At 43.3% G+C, this 23179-nt stretch overlaps 1 protein-coding gene across 1 annotated transcript in view; it reads left to right on the forward strand.

The window, feature by feature from the left end:
• The window catches only part of LOC147706487 (alpha-2-macroglobulin-like protein 1), a 287367-nt gene that overhangs the window by 16117 nt on the left and 248071 nt on the right, over positions 1 to 23179 (forward strand). Inside the window, exons 4-6 of the mRNA XM_086929620.1 lie at positions 8621 to 8673; positions 20089 to 20109; positions 22918 to 23077. Of these exons, the coding sequence (XP_086785746.1) occupies positions 8621 to 8673; positions 20089 to 20109; positions 22918 to 23077 (234 nt within the window). The remainder of the gene's footprint in view (positions 1 to 8620; positions 8674 to 20088; positions 20110 to 22917; positions 23078 to 23179) is intronic.

Here is a 23179-nt window from a genome sequence, read left to right on the forward strand (position 1 = left end):
TAGTGTACTTAATCACAAAAAACAGCTTTTTTGTCAAATTTTCCTTAGCTCTCATAGTCCTCAAATGATTAGGCAACCTTGTGCTTGGATTAGAGAAACTTGTAATATATATAGTTTGGACCTACATAATTTTTTTCGTTTTTCCTGTAAAATCTCTTCACTCAATATGTATATACACCCAGTCACCTTCCTTGACTTGGACACTTAATTCACTGCATATTGATGTCACCTGCGTCTATTTGATGATTTTACAAAGATTTATTGACATTACAATTGTTCTGATTTGTAAAGAAATTTTCGTACCCAGCAGAAGCAATTGTTTTCCATGATAAGTCCCTCCCTCAGCAGGACTCTGAATGTTATTTTATGTTGATCACATAAGTTCAGGTCACAGTTGCTCTGTCAAGACAGACCTAAAAATACACATAGGTTATTAGCCTGAGCTCCACCTATCTGTGCTGCAGCCAGAGAAAAAACATAAATTATCTAGTTATCTAAAACACTTTACTAGCATTACAATGGCTTGTGTGCTACTGAAAATGTCCAAGCGTAAGAAACTGGATAAATAAACAAAATTATCACAGCTGTGTGGAGGGCTAGAGATTTTTGAAGGAAACACAAAACTTCTGCTCAGTCAAAATAGGACTCTTGATTCGCGACATGTGGTGGAGTCAAAGCCAATCTCCTGGTGATTCTCGCCTAGTTGTGGTGCGACAGCTGTGCTGTCAAGCCAGAAGGTAAAACGCTTAGTTAACCTGTTTACCACGGCGGCAATTCCGCCGTGGTGTGGGCATTCTCTTGCGCGGGCGGGGCCGCGTCGGCCAACGGACGTTCGCAGCACTACCAAAGTAGTGCTTGCAACGGCCGTTGGCCGACGGCAGCACTTAAGGGATTGTCAAATCTTTAACAATGTTTTCCCAAAAAACTGAGGGGGATCTCTTATGTCCTTATTATTGGTAAACACTATACTAATATAAAATTGGACAAAAAAGCAGAATGCACACAATCAGAGATTTAGCACAGAGGGATGGAGACGACTTTAACATTCACTAAGCTGGAAGATCAATAAAACCTTTCTGATATGGATTTATATAAATTGATAACAATCACTGTTGCACTGGGTAAATTAAATAGTCCTCAAGCCTTGTACTGCATTACAATTTTGGATAAAATATCAGAACATGACCATGTTGGAAGTAGGTGTTATGTAATTTTCGAGGAAGTAAACATGAATCTAAACTCAGATTGTGTTTCATTGTAAACTATTGGCTTTGAATAGATTTTACTGGTGCCCAGAGAGACTCTTCACTCAAGGTCCATCAGATTCATCATCATGCTGGAGTTGGGCAGAAGAAACAGCAACTCTAGACCATATGCTTTTTCGCTGAGGCAATGTTAAAGCGCTCTGGGCATAGATCGGATACACCTTAAACAACATCTTCCATTTAACACTATCTCTAACCCATGCAGTATCATCTTAGACTCATGGTATAGGACACTGTTCCCCAAACTTGCCGAACCTGCTTTTCTGTCACCGGCCTACTTTTAACAATAGGCATTTTCTGATCATATCACACCTGGTGGACCTAGGTATGCTTTACAAGGAGCGCGGATAATGCTGTCTCAAACAACAACTTCAACATCACCTCTTCAACATGTCTTTGGAATAACCTAAGAGGTTTATATACTAAGTTTTAGCGCAGTGTTTGTGTCAGAAAAGTGACACAATACTACGGTAAATCTTTTTTTTTACTAATTTACTCTAAAGTAGCGCAAAGCAGCGCATAGCTCTGCTTTGCATTACTTAGCTCCGAGGGGGCGTACCATGGGTGTTGCAGGGGCATTCCCATGCAACCGCCCAAGGTTTTTGGAGCAAAGCCCTATTTACTTAAAAACGTAGACAGGGTTTTGCTGCAAAAAGCAGCGCTCATGTCAGATAGGCGCTATCACAGAGACATGCTTTTATTTCTCCTTTCTTTTCTGACTTTGGATGTGTGCAGCACTGTGCAGTACACAGACAGAGTGGGAAACGTTTTAAAGTTAGTCTAAGCATAGCTCTCCCGAGACACATTCGCACTGAACCATCCCTTGTCAAATTTCGTAAATGTCTTACATTTTTTCTTTTTCCCAAAGACCCTTAAAAACTCCTGCCCCCCTTAGAGCTTCTTATTTTTGTCAGGTAGCGCTGGGACGCTTACGGGCAGCCATGCGCTTTATAAATCCAATTTCATTTCATTCATTTCATAGCATTTTGTACTGGACTGTTATCCTTCCAGTACTAAACCTATGCTAGACTCACACAGACGCCCTTGCAGCATGGTGAAAGGTGTGTCCATGGTGCACAGCAGCAAATTCCTGTGCCTGCAATAGGGAGAGGGGAGCACAGTGACATATTTCTGTAAATATAGTGCTTTCCTGCTCGCTCCTTCTCAGGCAGCGCAGCATTGGCTGGTGCTGCACTGCTCTGCGTGACAATCTATCTGGCAATTCTGGCCCTAGATCTCTAGCTACAAAAATCTACCCCCCTAATGGCATATATAACCCAGCCTAATCACCACACTGTAAATACACTCTCAGCAATAGCCTCCTTCCCAGCCCCTCTACCTCTCCCCACACTCTGTCTCTTTCTTTTCTTTTCTGATTTGCACTCCACTTCTTGGACTTCTGTCCTCTGTATATACCCTTTCCTTCAAATTATTTCATCGTCCTTTCCTAATATCAGTATATCTGTTTCTGCTGCACCCGTGGTAACAAGGTCTGTTAGCAATACATAGGCAGTCTCATAAGTTACTTATTATGTAATTCTCTAATATGGCGGTACAAAAGGGGGTGGTGATGGACGGAGCATCCGAATCAATCAAACACTCACACCCAGTCAAAAGATCTGGGTTTAATCCATCACCGTTCTTTAGCCCACTCTGCCACCCCTGTGGAGACATGGTTATATGCAAATCAGTCTGACCCTGTGCCTCATGGGAACAGTCCAGCCCGAACTGCCAAGCCATTCTCTAATATGGCTTCATGGTTTTATATGTTCCTGATCGACTGTACTGCTGGTTTTCCATACCAATTCTCCTTTAAAAAATCTGTAAAACCTTTTGAATGCTTTATCCATTTTAAAGAGTTGATCTTAAAAATACCACTCCCCAAGGGATCTACAGTTCCCCTCTATGTAATTGGTCAGGAGTCGAGTTACTACATTATTCAACCCTCCCCGTAAAGCCGTCCATTCAGGGATGGCTCCTCCATTTGAGTGGAGGAGTGTTGCCCTACAAGCCCCAGAGCGGAAACATAAAACAGTGATAAAGTTTATTTATTACCTTTTTATTTTTCAGCAACCCAACCCGAACTAAGGGGCCGAATACGAAACGGCCCGTAAAGGTTCAGAACCCAGATCGTAGCCTTTAGGGTCACATCGTAATCGGCTGCTCAGTTTCCTTTCCGACTGCCTTATTATGTTGGAGGCGGTGGGAAAGGAAACCTATCGGTCAAACTCTATTCAGGAGATTAGCTGGATCCAGCCACCAAGCCAGTTCCTACCTCCTCTTCTCTGACAGAATCCTTATAGACATGTGGTGAGATACAGGATATCAAGGGAGGAGAATGTATTACATCAGTTTGCTCAAACGGAACCTTGACCAAGTTGCCAGGAATAGAGGGGCATATTACCAAGCAATAGCGATAATTATCGCTATTGCTTGGTTAGAGACAAAAATTTACAGCTGAGCTGCGGCGATTTTTATCGCAGATAAACCTTGGTATTACCAAGGTTTATCGCAAATACGATAAAAAACGTCCGCAATGCATGAATATTGCTGAAAAGTCAACGATATTCATGCATTACCGAGCTAATGCTCTTAGCCATGTTATCCACCTCCCATTGGATAACATGGCTAAGAACTGCTCAGGGCAGGTGTTAGCTTTTGGAGATATTCGCGCTTAGCGCGAATATCTCCAAAAGTTGGTAATAGGAGATAGCAATGTTAGTGACTGTTTCCAGTTGCTAACATCTTGGCACGCCCACTTTGCATGTCATTAGTGATAAATATCACTGACATGCAAAGTGGGACCCAAGATGGTCGCTATCTCCTACTAGCTGTCGCTAACTAGTGATAGCGACAGCTAGGTAATAGGGAGATAATTTTATCTCCGCTTTCTTGGCTTTTAAAGCCAAAAAAGCGGAGATAAACTCCCTTGATAATATGCCCCTCGTTATTTATGATTAAGGCTCCCTGTTTTCCGTTTTTATGGATTTTTACAGATAAATACAGACAGACAACAATGTGTTTCCTGTCTGCATTTATTTTTTAAAAGTCGATAAATACAGAAAATGGTGCTTCTTTTAAGTGACTCTCCGTGCTGTTTTTTTATGAATTATAGGCCAGCAGCTGAGCAGATGGACAGCATGGGAAATATGGACAGCATGGGAAATTAAAACAAAGGATTACATTTCTTTAAATAACAGCATATGTTAACATACATTTGTGGTGTAATGGTAGTGTTTACCATTGGATGTATTGTTATATAATATTTGGCAGCATAAATAGCTAAAACACAACAGACATCAAAGTATGAGTGCGCTCCTATCAGTTAAATAAATATGGAAATGTACAGTTTTACAACTTCATTTATATACAAAACACAAAATAAATATTGATAAATGCAGAAAAAATTGGCCAAAAATATATGTGGATAAATACAGACGGAAATGGCCAAAAAATAAATACCATAAAACCGGGAGCCCTATTTATGATAAATCTATGACTTGTCAGCATATTCAGAACCTTGGGTACATGCATTAGCTGAAGAGATTATGCGAGGACAAGACAATCGTCCAAATAAAGTTGGACATATATCCCCTGCTCGGGAAGTAAGGCCATCAACAGCGCCAACATCTTTGTGAACACCTTTGTGATCACATAAGGGGAAGAATTTAGCTCAAACTGTAGGACTTTGAAATAGAAGTGTGAGTCTTATACAGCAAATGCCAGAAATGTTTGATGAGCCGGATGAAAATGCACATGCAAGTAAGCACCCTGTGAATCTACTATAGTCAGAAAGTCTTCATTTGATTACAGAGGAATGACCTCCTGCAAAGTGAGCATTAGAAAATGTATAATCCTTACTCACTAGTTAACCCTCTCCAGATCTAATACTGGTCTGAACTCCCCCCAAAACCTCTTGACCAGAAAGGAAATATATGATTCACCCTGACTCCACTCCTTCTAGGACAGAGGAATGGCTGCCCTTGTTGGTATTTGTGATGAAATTCCTAACTAAAAGGCCTCCCTCCTGTGTAGATCTTTGGGGACAGGAGTAGGGCTGCACCCTGTATTCGGAGGCACTCAGTCAAACTCTATAACTTAACTGTTCTTGATCAGATTCTAAGTCCATCAGATAGAATTCACAGGCATGCTTTATCGCATGCCTCTTGTATGAATATAAAACCTATTTTGTGAAGCATATTCATAAGTAGCCACACAGTCGCCCATTCTTTTTATAGGAGGTCTCTTCTATGCACTTCGAATGTTCCTAAATCCTTAGGCACTGCTTTGTCAATGATAGAAACCTCTGGGGGACTACAGCTGGCGGCTTTTCCGCCGTGGAAATGCATGTGGTCTTTTGAGTTTGGGGTCCCGTTGTGGGCCCCCAGGGTTTCAGGGGGTGGGGGTTGCACATTGGGAGTACCTATGGTACCCTCCTGCATTTACATGCACAAAGCGGCAGGCACCGCGCGGTGCCTGGCGCTTTGTGCATGTAAATGTAAATCACGCATTTTTTAACCTTGCAGCGGGTGCTGCTTGAAGCAGCACCCGCCACAAGGTTAAAGATCCGGGATGTGACCGCCAGGGTGGCGGTTACATCCTAATTGGCAAGGAGGGACCACCGCTGCCCCTGCAGACGGTCCCTCTACCTAATGACCCCCTGAAAGATTACAACTTCAAAATAAAACTTTGTCCCAAGAAAATGAAATGTCACAGCAGACTGTTTATCTTGCCTTCTTGTCCCAGACAACTCTCCCAATGGTCTGAACAAAGAAAAGATCGGTGTTATCTCTGCCAAACAAGAAGTAGGTTACATTACAGATTGGGCTGAGGCAGAAGAGGAATGGGCGGAGGCCGCTCTCAATGACAATGGTCCAGAAATATAATAATAAAGGTTAACCTTCCCAAAAACGATTGCTCAGTTCCATGAATGTTAATGGCCATGTTGCAGAAGAGCTTTTCCCGGAATGAAACATATCAAAGAGGAATGGTAGATACGTTCCCCCAGTGGGAAGAAGGCAAACAATCCCGAAGCATGGTCACCTGAGTTGAATGAGCAGTTCTGCATTACAAAAATGTACTGAGGATGCACCGTTGGTGCCCTGGCATGGACTTGCAAACCAACAAGAGAGTTAAGTCTTGGGACGTTTGCATGGATCCCGATAAGAATGCAAAAAATAAGTTTTGGTCTATGACACCTCTTGAGTAGCCATCTTTTCCATGTCAGAAGGTGTTTCTGGATATTTTAGGCTTGTTCTTGACCAGCAATCTTATATGCAATTTGCTTTAGTATTAATTGACTACCATTTTAAGTGACTCTGGAAGTTAAATTTGTGCAACATGTACACCCAGAATCTGTCATTGAATTTGGGTTAGATGGATGCAAAATGGAAAGTTTGCCTGAGTCCTCAATAATTAGAGGCAGTTCTGTTCCGAAGAAATTAACTTTTTTTGGAGGAGTATAACATTAAACACATAACCTCAGCATTATGTTATCCACAATGCCATGGTCAAGTAAAGCATTTTAAAATGTATCCTAAAGACAGTGTGAAATTAGGCCTAAGTAAGGACCAGGCTTTAGCTCAAACCATCAGAAACAGGTTATTGGCTTATCCTATCAAACCATAGGAAGGGCCTCATGCCGATGGCTGTCATCGTTTTGGGCACAGGAACGTTCGACAAGGAGTCGGCGGTCCCAACCGCCCAATTACAATACGACCCCCATGCAGGCAGTCATAAACATGCCTTTGTCTATTGCGGTTTGTGCTTAGGCCCAGGAAATGGCCGCAGCACAAGACACAATAGAACATGGGATGTTTCCAAACATCCATTCACCGTGTGCCAGGCACCATGTGGTGCCTGGCACACTGGGCATGGATGTTTGGGGGCACCACATGTGCCCCCTCTGCCCTATAGCCAGGCCCACGGGGGACGGGGGCCCTGTTAGGGGTCCTCAAAGTCCCTTTCCATCTGCTTTTAGATGGTATGTGAAGGCTGAGGGAAAGGGACATCCTAATCTCTACGGCGTTCCTCCACAGGCAACGCCCCGTTATAGGGTTTAAGCTCCCACTGTTGACCTGATGGACTCCTTGAGCCTGTTGGAGAGGGCAGTCTTTCTCTAGCCCAAATTGCGCAGACTGACGGCATTGTAATCCGGCGGTTGAATTGATACTCTGGATGTTGGATGGACCGCCACTGACAGCCTGCCAGTCACCGTCCGCCCGACATCCTAATCGGGCCTATAGTCACTGGCACATCTGCCTTTGCTATGTTTAAGGAAAGGATTCCAGCTTCAGTGGTGAATCCCTGGTGGATAAAACAAGCTAACAACTTGAGCAAGCTGAGAGATCATGTCTATTGGAAACAACTAAGATCAAAAGAGCTCTAAGATATCAAGATCAAATTACATCCGGAAACCGTGAAAGTAGATTAGGCTGATGAATGTAGTAAGGTCTACTCTTGTACTTGGAAGGAACTTACAATAAAGGATCTTACATAGACCGTGGACTGTGCATCTTCCTTTACTACAATGTACACAAACCAGGCATGGTACCAAAAGGCATTTCTAACTTTGCCCGTCTAATAAAAGCAGTAGAAGTCAAGAAGGGTATTGTAATAACTTCAGATGGAAAATGTTGGAACATTGGAAGAGTGGGAGAATGTTGTGGCAATGAAAATTCCAACATCAAAAAGGGCAGCACTGAGAATGGATTTGAAGAGGATCACAGTGACATCTTGATCATGTAGAGACAGTTTCAAGGGCATGATTTAATTAATGAAAATGTTAATTATTCACTGCTCCAAGATATTTCTCCACAAGCCTCAGGTATCAGCAGACCAACTTCGAAAGAATGGACGATGCTGATTCTGTAGCATCCAGGAGCGATAGCCATGCTCGACTGCGCAAACCAAAACTGAGATTTGTAGAAGTGTTTTTTCATAGGAGGAAAGATGTATTATATGTTGAATTCCATAAGACTAGGTTAATGTATCTATGTAGTTAGCGTAGCTGTTCTGTATTGTATTCCCTTCATATTACATTTCACCTTTCCCGTGTGGACTCTCTGTTTCCTGTCCCCCCTCCCCCCCCTTGTAGTGTTGGTATGCTCCGAACCTTCTGCCCTGCGGATTCCAAACAAAAGTTTGCCTGCTCCTGAGTGGGTGCTGAGGCCATGAGATTTTTCCTTGGGCTCTCTCTTACGTTAAACTGCAAATTTAGATATGACCAGTGCAGCATCTTTGGTTATTATAGAAACCCATACCATGAGAATAAGAAATAGTAGAAGGACTATTCATCTCAGATAGCAAATGCAGTAGGATTTGACTGATTTCATTATCTTCTTTGTGTTTTCCAGTGAAGTTCCGAATTGTTGCTCTGAAAGAAGATTTTGTCCCCTCGTATGAGAAGGTAAGTGGTTCAGTCTGGCCAAGTGACAAATTGCAATTATTGGCATTTCAGCACGTGACCTTCACAGGTTTCAGCCAGCCGATGACCCCTGTAAATTTTCTAATCGTCACTGCTTGGGGTAACCAGCTGAGTTCATATGGTATGAAAGTATGACATTACAACGTGTACTGATACCAAGCATGCCATTACAACGTGGGTATTACTACGCAAATGCCATTACAATGAACTACCATTACAAACTAAACTTCTACCACGCATATGCCTTTACAACGCATGCCATTACAACGCAAATCACGTCTGGTAAAGGGATACCCGTGGTAAAAATGTTTATGGTAAGAAAAAATAAATAAATATATATGTGACTGTGTGTGTGTATGTATATATATATATGCATGTTTATATACACTCATATTTGTATATGTGTATGTATATATATATATTTTATATACATTAATTTTTTTAACCCCATACCCCCTTAAACCCTAAAATTACCCTTCCCACCCAAAAAACGAAACCCTCCCTGAACCCTAAAATCACCCTACCCACCCAAAAATCCCCATATCCCCTCAAACCCTAAAATGACCCTTCTCACCCAAGAACCCAAACCCACCCTGAACCCTAACATACAAGTGCACTTCTATTTCTCCAACTCAGCTGTATTCACATCCGGGTTCCAGAAAAGCTACAAGCCACATAGCAGTGTTTGAGCAGCGGAGCAGGCCGCTCAGACCAATCCACTGCTGCTCTCGCAGCAGGAGAGCAGTGTCAGGATTGGCTGAGGAGCCGCTGCTTTCCCAGAGACTGCTGGGAGAGCTCCAAGGCAGCCAGAGGCTGCGGCGAAAGGTAGTTAAAAAAATGATTACTTTGCTTTTCCCGTCCATGTTTGCCAGCCCGTCCATTCGTCCCTCGCCACCCCCCCCCAACCTCATGTTGTGGCAGCCGCCACTGGAACAGATTAAAAGCTACAACAGAAGGAATAGAGATAGGAAGATGTATGTGGTGGAGGGAGGCAGGGGGAGGCTCCACCCTCGTTGGGGATGGGCCAATGGATCCACTGGAGCGAAAGAAAACAGTCATAGAGAAAGCAAATAGGTCTGACTGTGGCAAGCGGGTGCACTGATTTTTTTTGTTCTTGGAAGCATATGCTGTAGAATAAAAAGAAGATTAAAAAGAAACTATGCCGCCACCAAATCATGGAGTTCATATGCTTATAGTTACATTTTGCTTTCAAAAGGAAATAAACCATTGTGTATAATGTTAACAAGACAGTGCAGGTGCTAACTAGCAGGCAGGGGTACTCAAAAGATGTGTCAAACCCTTTTTTAGTTTTGATATAAATAACATGAAAATATGATCATTATTGACTCAAGGAAAAAAACACTACTTGGTTTGAAATACAGTATCATGAGGTCCTAGTTTAAACACAAAAGGGTGACTTAAAATCAACCGGAGAGAAAAAAAAGCATTGGTACCAAATAACGCAATCCTGTGCTCTGCCTCTTATTGAGTACCTGAGGCTGACATGACATCCCAAGCTGTCTATACAACAGGCCTACAAAAGAGTAGGAATTGGTCACAGTAGGGCAAATCTGTATTAAGACATGGCCTGCCCAAGCTAATGTTCCATTGTAAACAGTGCAGGAGCTGTGAATCTAGACCTGCATTGGCCTCAGGGGCAGGCGCGGCTGGGTAGGGTGGGAGCTCACAGATGGCAGATCATGGCATCCTTATGCATGCCAGTGCAGCACGTGCCACTCCTTTATGTCCGGAAAACAGTGGGCATGGCCCTGGGCACAGCCATCCACCATGAACAGGAACAGGAAAAAAAGGCAAAGTAGAAAGAGATCCAGGGAAATGTACACTTACAAACAACTGGAGTTATAACCATGATAACACAAATTTAGACAGATGAGAAGTGACTTCTTGCATTCTTAAGGGAGGACATGAATAAAACAATGTATTGTAGTGAGCATGTGAAGGGGCTGTATGCCAAGCAAAAAAGGACTGAGTGGCTGAAATGTGCACAGAAGCACTGAACTGTAGCACCTTGATACCCAGTGATGCTTTATCGACCCTTTTACACTTCCCAGAGGTGTGGGTGAATCTAAGGGGGTCTAACCTGTCTGCCAGTGCACTAATAGAAAAGAGAAAGCATATTAATTAGGTATAAATTACATTAGCCGGAAGCCATTCACCATTGATAACAACGCTTAGCTTATTATTATCGTGTGGTCCTGTGCACCTTTTTGTTGTGCATCCTGAATATTCACTGAGCCAGATCTTGAATGAAGATGGAGAGAATGATGTGGGGGTTCCTATGTTGGAATTATGCAACCTAACAGTCCTCTCTTCTGTATATCTGCATGCTTTCAGCAAAAAACTGAATCTCTCCCCTACAGCAGAACCTATGCCCCACATCCAATGTGTTTGTCTATTTCTGTGTAGTCTATTTCATAGATAACAAAAATCAAACATTTAGATTGAAAAGAAGAGAAGTATTGAAATTACAATTCGCTTCTTCGTTTGAATGTTGTTGCAAACTCATTGACAACAGTGCCACCAAGTGGTCAAAAGGAAAACGGGGCAATTTCAAAAATATTGAGTGGCAAAAAAAACTGTGGGTCACTGAAAAAAAAGTAGTACAGGAGTTCTATTCATGTACTACAACATGTTATTCTAAAGCCTACAAATGGGGACGACTGCCTCCACCATACCTATCTTTTCTGTGGGTAAATCTCCTCCAATGTCTAGGAGCTCGCGGGACACAAGATATACGATTTAGGTGTAATTAGTCAGTCCTGGGTGAAAGTTAAATTATGCTGGTATTATTCGCATAATTTTGAGAAAACTTCACGTTAGTTGGCGTGAGCGGCTGTTGTTCGTGGCACCTTTGTTTAAATGCATCTTCAAGCCATTAAAGTGATACAATGACTCAGTTCGCACTAAAATACAGCACACAATGAAAGATTTGCCTTTTGATCAATTACCCAACTTTTTGTGAAATTTTGCTGTAAGTTTACAACATATGCAAACTTCACACACCTTTAACTTTTAATTACATTTACAAAATATTAATTGAAAATAAAATGCTAGCGAGGGTGGGATTTCTGTATTTTCTTCAAACAGTAATATTTATAATATAAATACACCGATTTAAATGATGTCATTATTTAATAAAAAAAATTCAGAGTTAATGTGCTAATATATTTTATATAAGCTCTAGGTTAAGAACATTTTTTGTACATTATTTTATATTCATATTTTGCAATAAAATATGTTCTTTTTTAAATTAAGAATATTAAATACTTTCCCATAAGGAGTGTTCTCTGCTCCAGTGGCAGAGATCCCCACGATATGTGAAAAGTTACAATAATAAACTTAGTTTTAGATAACTTCACCTCCTGAACTGAAAGGTGGATAGATGTAAGTCTACACTTATTTGCCAATCTACACTTGGAAATGGTGAAGAGCACAAAAGTGTACACTTACACCAAGGTGTAATAGTAAATATACACTTCTATATGTACCTTTGTGAATAGGTTCAATTGTGCTTGGGCAAAGTGCATTCCCTCACACAGAAGGGAGTGAGTAGCTGAGGTGTTTGGCCCACTGCTCCATGCTGTAAGCCGCAGTGGGCAGAACTAAACGTTAATGACATTTAAATAGACCAGTGGATGAAGAGGTCTGACTGAAAGGGGCTGTATATGTGAATGCATCTTGACAGTTCTTTTTAGTGAGAGCAGAAATGCCTTGGTAAAGCCAGAACAGAAATATGGGAGCGAAGAGAGGACAAGCATTTACAATGCAATAGGTCTCGCAACTGTGAGCTTTGGAGCTATTGGCATTCTAAATGGCAATACCTTTTGCCATTGTTATTTACAATACCAAAAGCAACACCTATTGCTTTGCATAGCGCGGTGTCCGTGAAGGCGGTGCTGAGCTCATGAAAGTAAAAAAAAGAAAGAAAAGCAAGTATTCTTTGATACAAAGCTATTTGCTGTAACACTGTTTATATAAGAGCAACTCCTCCATCGACCTGCAGAGTCTATGGTGTTATACAGACATGGGTGCTAACTGTCCCTTCGCATTCCAGCAGAGGCTGCGAATCCTGAGGCGTGCTCTGTGGAGTAGCACTCAACTGTGCAACAGGTGCACTGGCACCGGGCCCAGTAAACCACACATGTGGCTGTAATTACAAGCAGGGGCTGCTTGCACTGGGGTCCAAGGTACGCCCCTGGGTGTGCTCAAAGTCACCGACAGGGCAGGGCAGGTTTGCCTTTTGTTCCACGTGTCCTGCTTTGCTTTGATCTTCTCCTCCACCCCATGAACCAACGAAAAGTGCATATTTCCGTTGAGCAATAAAAATGTAATATTTCCTGCGTGCATAACCGAAAACAGACAAACGAGTAAACTGCATCACTGACAAACCATAAGCGTGAACGATGAGGTCGGAACAAAGACCATCTACTGATGAGGTTCCCTATATCCTATATCCCTTTCATATACAGTGCTTAATTTGTAAAACAAGAAGTGCCAGGGCTCTAGTCAGCAGGCCACTTCCTCTTGCACTTCCCATTGCTGCTGTCAATCACAGTACCAGCATAACTAATAAATCACACACCTACAAGTCTGACAATTCTGACAATTTCAGTACCCCAAAGTTGAAAGAATGGCTTTGGCAGCAGGCATTAGTCATTATTAATGTATATTGAATTAATAAACAGCTGTTGTGCTCATCTCTGAATGTAAAAAAGCGGCGCACCATGGCAGACTGTCATAGGTACCGGTGCTGACAAATAACTGCTGGTGCCGAGCACCGGAAACCACCGACTCAAATTAAGCACAGAATGATGTATCTGTGCATCTTGCCCACTTAGGCGAAAGACAATGCTGATGAGAAAGCAAATACGGAGCCGGAGAGCGAGTAAAGACTAGAATGCTGCACCGTTTCGGAAAAGGACCCCCGGAGGTCGTTAAACAAATGCCATATTTCTTAGGTCTCTAAATATATGCATCTTGACACTGATCGCGTGTGCGCAGCATATATACATATTTTCATCTCAGTAAGCCCATTGCATTTCACAAATGAACCCATAATATCAGTGCAAGTGGGAACGCAGTGCAGTAAAAGCCACAAAATCTAATACTTGCTGCTTTTGAATTTACCATCCCTAACAATCATCATGAGCATAATTTTACTTTCTGCCTCCAGGTTGCCAAATGAAATTCGTAATAGAATATTGTATGAACACGCCCCATATTATCCCTACAAACTGGAAGAGCTTCCACCTTGGCACATGTCTTCCGTTTGTAGGATAGCAACGTGTCTGTATAGTGCATCATGCCCCAAGTGTTGCTTCCAAGCGCTGTAAGTACCGGAAGTTACGATGACTCAATTTATGGCACTCTATACTTGTGTGTCCACTTTGAATACATCTATGCATCTACACAAGGTCCTTTCTTTACACAGGACTGTCTTAATGTCTGGTGAGTACATCTAAGTACCGACGGGCTAATCCTTAAATGCCCACACGTAGCACTCTCTGCTGGCTTCTAGGCACTACAGTGAGCTTGGTGGTTATGGTGACAGTTGAAAATAGGTTATTTAAATCAGAGGGTGCATCTGGCATTATCCCAATTACACTCTGAAGCCGATCTGCATTTTTCCGCACAAACGCCCCTCCAACTTTGCACCAGAATCTCTCCCCACCTATCTATGCAGCTCGGGCGAGGAGCAGCAGGCGCCGGGGGGACTCCGGGGACCATGGCGCCAGGAGGAAGAGAAGCCGGCGTGTGTGAGGCCGAGCGGAGCTTAGAACCTGAGCACCAGTGAGAGGGACGAAGGCAGGCTTGGTCAGAGGGCTTGTGCTTTTGCTTGAGGGGACGGAGAGACTGGGGGTGTAACCTGAAACCCCCTCTGTGGTGAAAACTCTTTTTGGGGCTAAGGGATAAGAGGCGGAGCTAGGTTGGGGTGCGAAGGGTCCGTGATAGGAGTTTGCAAAAAATAATGTAAACTTTCCCAAGTCCACGACCCCGTTCTCCCGCTGTGCTCGCCTCTGTCTTTTGAAAATCACATTAATTTCGCTTCACCACACACCTTAATGAACCTTTTTCCACCAGGACAGCCCGCAGTACACACATATTTATTATGCACCTAAAAAGTAATTCTGCCTAAGGGGTTAACCCTCCGACTGCAGCCTGGCCTGCACGCCCTGGGTGCTGAAGTAAGGAGATGAGGGTGGGTGTTTACAGTGGCTGCCGGCAGACGCTGGGAGGGAGAGCCTGGCCGGGGTGGGTGGGAGTAGAGCTGCACTCCCCGTGACCCAGTGCGCCTCTGTGCTCCGTGCCTGCTTCACAGCTGTGGTGAAGAATGTTCTTATCTGTTTGTTAAATAAACAAGCAGATAAGAAAAGTCTTTCACGACAGCCGCATGCACGTGCGCATTTGCGAGGGGTAGACCCGAGCTATGACAACAAAATGGCGTGGGACTGTCCACTGTCCCACGGACACACGCATGCTGCCTTCATTGGACAGATGGCAAGAGCAGCCAACTTTGTACATGCAGACGTGTGCATGAGCCCACGGGGAGAATTGATTCCAAAGGGTCCTCTCTGGCAAGAACAGCGCATGCATTGCTTTCGCCATGTGCTGCTTTCGCCAGGCGAGACCTAAAATAGGAAGGAAAGGACAAGTTGCAGGATGATGAGGAGAGAGGGAGTCAAGATAAGGAAGGAGAACCTGGCACCAGCTGTAGTGGAAGGGCTGGTGGGGAGATGCTGACTGAGGGTCAAACAAGAAATGGCAAAGGCAATAGGTCTTGCACTGGATGTAAGTAAAAGATCTTCTTTGCTTTGATATTCTTGTGCAAAACATTGTGCTTATGCAAATATCTTGCCTAGACTTGGTATCCACGTCAAAGGTTTGTCTGGCTTTATTTAAGATGAGTTTTAAGAGGAACTGCACACCTTTTATTGTTGCATGCCCAAGGTCCAGAGGGAGCTGCTGTGGAAGGCAAGAGTAGCTGACCAGAACTTCAAGCAAAGCTGGGACTAAGCAATGCTTGTCCGACCTCACTGGGGCAGAGGCAGCAACATATGCAGGGGCGTTGAAGTGTTGGGTGGCTGTCGGGCTGAGCTGCACCTCATTGGGAAAGAGCGGGCAGCAGCTCACAGGGGGACTGCAGAACAGAGACAATATGCAATGTGGCTTTGCGTGGCTTCGTAAATGGGACTCAGTGCTTTGCTTCATGCTTGTTCCACTTTGTGTGGTGCAAATATGGCACAAGGCTCGCAGAAATATGCCCCCAAGTTTGTGTGGTGCTAGCTATTTTTAAACTGCAATGTTCATTGGGCTATTTCTGCTATAAATATGGCCGCTAGACTAACCTACAATATTTCCTGGGTAAACCACTACTGAAAAGAGCACATCCTACAGAAACCAATATAGAAAAGTAAGGCGTCCGGGAGCATCCAATCCCTTGCAACCCCACGTATCCTCTCCCTTGTAGATTCACTCCACGATTGGGAACTTCTTTTCTGCAGCACCAGTGCTTAATTTCTAAAAAAAATAATTGCCAGGGCCCTGACTTGGAGGCCAATGCAGCTTGCACCTCCCATCGCCCCTGTCATCGCTGCCTAAAAACTACTAACCTTCTCTCCCGCTGCAAGTGCGAAATTCAGATTATTCCAGGTCCCCAAAGCTAACGGAACGGCTGGGGAAGCAGGTATTCGTGATTTTAATTGTATATTGTAATCATAAACAACCGTTGTTCTGCTCATCTCTAAATGTGATGAGCAGCATCACCATGTGGCGGATTGTCATTAGTGCAGTGTTTACAATTAAGTGCCGGTGCAGAGCATCAGAAACCACCGGCTCAAATTAAGCACTAGCATTGTCCACCCTTCTAGTGCAGCTATGGACTCATTTTAATATGCAGTAGCCATTGGTTATGCTGTAGTCATGCACTCTCGAAAGGTGTAACTTTAAATGCAGAATCGTCTCCCGAAGTTGCCCATTTAAAATAGTTGTCGATGCCATCTCCCCCTTCGAATCCACCCCGAAATGGAAGTTGTTAGGATCTGTCCCATGCAAAACAGTGCAGCCATCTGCACCGAACTTTTATAATCACTTTGTTAACAACTTAATATTATCAATTGTAAAGGGAGTTCGCAGTACTGTGTTAACTCTAGTTGAATATATATATATATATATATATATATATATATATATATATATATATATATATATAGTTATAAAATATATATATTATATATTTATTTATATATTTATATATTTATTTATATATTTTATCGCATGAACTTTATTGTGACTACAATATATTCTGTTGTGTTCTTTTGCCTAGCAACGTTGAAAAAATATACAAATAGTGAAACTGAAAAACTATGCTTATCATATCCCAGCAACAGACCATTTATTTTTCAAGTTAATAAATTACATTAAAAAAATCTCCACCCTTCTTAAAACGAGTCCAGTACCAAAAATACATATTTGGAATTGTGAATAAAATCTGTGAGACCCTCAAAAACAAATGTATGACTATGCATTCTATTAGACACCTTAATGTGCTCAAGGTGAAGAAATGTCCCAGCCTAATCCTAAAAATTAAAACAACAAATATTCTTTAGGTAACCTTCCGCCAATATAGTCTCATGAGAAAACCATTATTTAACAAATAGTTTTGTGAATGGCACCTCAAATATTCAAATGTCTGGTTTTCAATACAAAAATCATCCAAGGAGTTTGGGCAGAGCCCCCTCTCGCCCTCTGATTCCACCCTGCCAGGTACTAGCTGGGAGCACCCTACACCTTTGGATGATATTGCTGAAACAGCATGGAGTTAAATGCCGGATTATCTGATGTTTGATTCAATACTTATTTTCCTTCTTTTTTTTCTTTCTATCATTCCTTTTGTCTTCCATTTAAGTTCAAAATCATTCTCCTTCTTTCCTCCTCCTTCCTAATCACTCTTCTGCCTTTCCTTTCTTGCTTCATATTACATGCCCTCACCAGGAAAATAAAGTCCTCCTAGTCCACCTAAAGAAAAGACACAATGGGGCATATTTACGAGTGAATGACGAAGAGTGACGTTAAGCAAAAATTTCTAACTTCGGCTCCGCCATTCTGAAAAAGCAGGGATGCACCGTATACAATGATACTGTGCACCCCTGCATTTCCCCTAGCATGGCCTTACATTAAATTAAGCTGCCTAGCGCCAGAGCAGGCACCCTCGCACCGTAGTACAAGCGTGCCTGTGTTGAGGCAATGATGGTTCCTGTGCAGGAAGGTGTCCGTTCCTGCAGATAAACAATCCAGAATGGTGATTTGACACTCCTGTGTGTGCTGCAGGGACAGATAGAAGGTGCAAATCGTCATTTTATAAAAGATTGTTTATGTGCAGGAAGGGACACCTTCCTGCACATAAACAATAATTTGTGTCAATTTGCTGTTTCTGTGTCTGCTGCACAATGCACCACACATAGAAACAGCAAAAACGAAGAGATATCAATTATTTCTCTTCGTTTTGCCATGTTCAGACCAGGTTATATTTTGGTCTTAATCAGCCGCGGCCCGTACAGGTAAAAGCGGTGGGGCGGTGGTGCTGGGTGAGGGGGGATTTTGACACACGATGACCAGGGAAAATGAAATGAATAATTAGTTTGCCCTGGTCATCGTGCGGGCCGCTGCTGGTTTTAATTTTGGTGCTGCCCCACATTTGGGTAAATAGGGGACAGCTTCAAAACGCAATGGGTTTTCGGTGGAATGCCCGCCACAACACCCATTGCCCTCCCTTTCATGCAAAGAATAGCATCAAAGGGTGCCTAATTTACAAGGCTGCGTCAAGCCACTTTAAATGGCTTAACGCTGCCTTGTAAATAAGGCGAAGGGATTATCGCCACAGGAATGTCGCAAAAAGTGACGTTTCTGTGGCACTAAGGGCTCGTACATATGCTCCTTATTTAATTATTCCTACATGAACACAACATTCACAGGCAAATTAATGCACGCAAACAACCAACAGGTGTTGCCATTTTTAGCTGCCAGCATCTGCAGAGCGCAGAAAACATTATGGGCTATATGTACAATAGAAGTTGTGGATTGAGACATTATCCATCATAGCTTAAAGCCTCACTCCGCCACTTCTGAGACGCAAGGCTGCACCATATTTACGAGAATATGGTGCAGCCTTGCCTTTCCCCCTGCAATTGCGCTACACTTAGCAGTGAAGTGCCAAGGCAGGCACCCTTGCACCATAGTGCAAGGGTGTCTGCAGGCAGGGGAAAGATTGTTTATGTACAGGAATGTCCCACTTCCTGTACATAAACAATCTTAAACTGCCATTTTGTCACTTTAATGCAGGACATATGAAAGTCACAAAATTGCATTTAAAAAAAATGTTTATGTACAGGATGGGGGAGCTTTCTGTACTTAAACAATACATGCCATTTTGCTTTTTCCATGTGTGCTGCACAAAGCAGCACTCATTGAAAATGCAAAAACGAGGAGAAATAATAAATTTCTCCTCGTTTCACCAATTTAAGACCAGATTTTACGTGGTCTTAATTTTGGCGATGCTTCCTATGTACATGGGGGGCAGCATCAAAATGAATGGGTGTTGCGGTGGAACGCCCACCGCAAAACCCAATGCCCACCCCTTTCACACTAACCATAGCATGAAAGGGGGCCTTATTTTTAAGGCAGCATTAAGCCACGTTAAGTGGCTTAATGCTGCCTTGAAAATAAGGCTAAGCCCGTATCGCCACTACAACGTAGATAAAGGTGATGTTGTGGTGGTGATGGGTGTTTGTACGCATTCCCCTATTTGTATTAACTGCTGCGCTGTGGCGGCTATTCCGCCGCAGCGCTAATGCTGGTAACGGAACCTCTCCGTCACCAGCCGCGGTTGAACTGTGCTGATGACGGAGCGGTTCCGTCATGGCCCCGCCCGCTCAATAGAACGCCCAGCGCAGGCGCCGAATCCGCGCCGCGCAGGCGAGTCGGGCGGGCCATGACGGAACTGCTCCGTCATCAGCACAGCGCCACCGCGGCTGATGACGGAGCGGTTCTGTCATCAGCACGGAAAAGGTTAAACTGTGTCTGAGAGTTCAGTATCTGGACACACCACTCCCTTTCATTGTATTTCTTTTTTGAATTCCATTCTATTGTTCTGTCCTGTTTTGCTGCATCTTTCTCTGTCCTCCTCCTTCTAGTCTCAACTGGTTCTTCTTTTGTTCCTTCTTTTTTATTTCTTATGACACGTTTTCCCTCCACAGCCGCTTCCTCTTTATTTCCTCTGCCACCTTTTTTCAATTGACATTTTGTGTGCTTTTAAACATGAAAAAGAATTCTGCGCCAATCCGTGTTAACTGTTTTTCTCTCATTTCTCCCCATGTTAAGTATTCCATCATCGAGCTCAAGGTAAGAGTCTTTAATGTTCGTGTGTGTTGTATTGCGGCCCGCCCCTTCCGGTGAGACAAGCAGTTATATAGAAAGTCACAGTGAAAATGTTTGGTATCAAATAAGTCAGAAAGTGCTAGGACGGAGAGATGTCTCTACCGGGATACTCGCTCAGACCAGGAACACAACTGACACACCTATAAACATGGGGGCCTATTTACAAGCCTCTCGCTCCACCGGTACATCACCTTTCCCCATTAAAAGTGACGCACCGGTGGCTTGTAAATAGGCCCCCATGGTCCACAAAGTCCAATATTGAAGAATTCCAAAGAACCTATCAAGAGGTATTCTCTAGTTAGATTAACTCACGTTGTAACCCTCAGTACAGATGTTACAAGCATACTTGTCTTTGCCCTGACGAAATTTGGCTAGGAAAATGTTGTAAAAAGAAGTCCTTGAGCCAGGAGTATGAATAGGTTATCTTTATTCAAGTTGAGTTGCAGGTCAAGTTCTTAAGATGTAAATATGGAAACCCCACCAGGAGTGACCTCCCTGTCGCTCAGCCTGCCTGCCACCAACTGCCAGTTAGCACACAGGCCAAGCCCCCAACATTCCACGATGTCACCAAGCATTCTAGCAGTGACACGATGTGAGCCACAGGGAAATCCCAGCCAGGGAAAAGAGACATAGATCTAATATAACACATCTCCTTTCTTTAGGGAAATAACAAAAGTGAAATTATAGTAAGCAACATCACCATCGGTGTGCACATCAACATCAATGTATACCATACTTTCTGAAAATGAAGCATTTACATTGCAAAAGAAAATAAAGTACATTACATTCTCAGATAATTAGTTTTGACATAAATTCTCAAATAATTAGTCCCATCCCACTTTCTAGGGAAACACAACCGAATACAGACTAATATTGGGACAAGCTATACGTAACAGGGTAAACATCACCCCATGAACTAAATTGAATCTTCTCCATCACCACACATGTAACAGGGTACACATCACCTCGTGAACCAATACTGGGACACACATAGCCCCCAATCAAACATGTGACAGGGTACACATCACCCTGTGAACTAAAATTGGAGCACTCTTCGCTCCGTAACAGGGTACACATCACCCCATGAACAATTACTGGGACACACATAGCCCACAACCGAACATGTTACAGGGTACACATCACCCCGTGAACCATTACTGGGACACACATAGCCCCCAATCAAACATGTGACAGGGTACACATCACCCTGTGAACTAAAAATTGTAGCACTCTTCGCTCAACTTGAATAAAGATAACCTATTTATACTCCTGGCTCAAGGACTTCTATTTACAACAGAAAGATTGCAGGGGTGCGGTGTTAGTCGGAAATCTCACCATTTTGGCATAGCTGTAACAGGAGGTACAACACATTTTGTAAATTCACAGCCGGTTGGTCTGAGGACCATAAAGGTAATTTTGCATGTGTTAAAGATTAGTAGAACATTCCACTGTAGACAGTCTTTCTACAATTTTTTTAAACCATAATGTTGTTGGCAAACAGACCAATATACAAAAGGATCCGGGTGGGCCATAATTAATCCTGGGTGTAGTTCGCAATGTACTGCTATGCGCAGCTACGCGAAGTGCACTTCGCACTACGCGAGCTACGCGTAGCACTACGTGAACTGCGTAGTAGCCTGTTCGCACTGTGCAAGAGGCTGTTTTCAATGATTGCACAGTGCAGACAAGCATCTGGCACTGTGCAATCATTGAAAGCGGCATCTTGCACAGTGCGAGCTGTAGTTTTCTGCAGCTCAAGTAGATTTTTACTCGAGCGGCAGCTTTCTCAACTCAGACTGGTAGTTTCTCATCGTGAGCGGTCGCGAGCATACGCGACCACTCGCAATGCGTAACCTGACCTCCAGCGTTGAGAATCTCACCGGGAGGTTTATTTTCCATGCTCGCGATCGGCAACTTGATGTTGCTGATCGCGAACGAGGAAAAAGTCTCGCCGGGATGTCATTTTCTTGCTCGCGGTCGCCAACTTGATGTTGAGGACCGGGAGCAAGCAAAAAATTATTGCTGCACTACGCTACCCGTGTTTGCTCTGTGCTATGTGCAATTCGCGTAGTGCGAAGTAGCAGAACCTTCGCAAACTAGGCGAGTGTAGCATAGTGCTTTGCCCAGGGTTAGCCATGATCCGACTACCTCAATAACAGTTACCACCTACGTTATAAATTGTGACTCACTCTGACGAATGCACAGGGATGGTGGCCTGGTAGGGCCAGTGGAGCACCATGTCTGTGATTGACTTTAAATAAAGTACATCTAGAAAAAATAATCCAATTTCCTTAAAGGAAGCAATGCTGGTTTTAAAAAAAAAACATTGCTTTTCTTAAAAGTTTCTTTTGAGAGTTGTGACTATTCCCATCGAGCACTGCCTCTTCATATGAAAAGAATGGGTTATCACCTCCTTTGAGGAGTCAGTAGCTTTTGAGTAGTTTTACAACTGGAGTTAAGGTTGCAAATTATGGATGTGATAATGAGTCATTATTTGGTAAGAGACATCCACAACACGCCCCTTCCAAATAACTTTTCATGAACCATTTCAAAACTAATTTATGGAATCTCAAATACTTTTGCGACTCGGTAAATGGGTTTAGGTAAAAACGTTTAAGCGGTTGCAAACCACAACTTTAGCAAATCTCAGGGTTTGTGATTGCTAAAAACGTTAGTGCATCTGGCCCCTTGATAGGCCTTCACCATTAGTTGAGGAGAGGGGTGTGTGGCATTAACTATTTACTTTTCTTGTTCTTTTCCCACCTTGGGCAGGACCCTAACCAAAACCGTCTGGCCCAGTGGCTGCAGGTGATGCCAAACCAAGGCATTGTGGATCTCTCGTACCAGCTTTCGGATGAGCCAGCGCTAGGCACCTATACTATCGAAATCGAGAAAGGCAAGGGCGCGAAGACCTTCGATGTGTCCAAGTATGGTAGGTGTTGCTGCAACAAGAGGCTACACACATCTACTGGGCCTTTGTCCTCCACAGAGTCCATGACTGTAGGCCAGCTCTAACCTTTAATTTATTGGTAGT

The sequence above is a fragment of the Lissotriton vulgaris genome, chromosome 7, assembly GCF_964263255.1.
Source record: "Lissotriton vulgaris chromosome 7, aLisVul1.2, whole genome shotgun sequence".
Lineage (NCBI taxonomy): Eukaryota > Metazoa > Chordata > Amphibia > Caudata > Salamandridae > Lissotriton > Lissotriton vulgaris.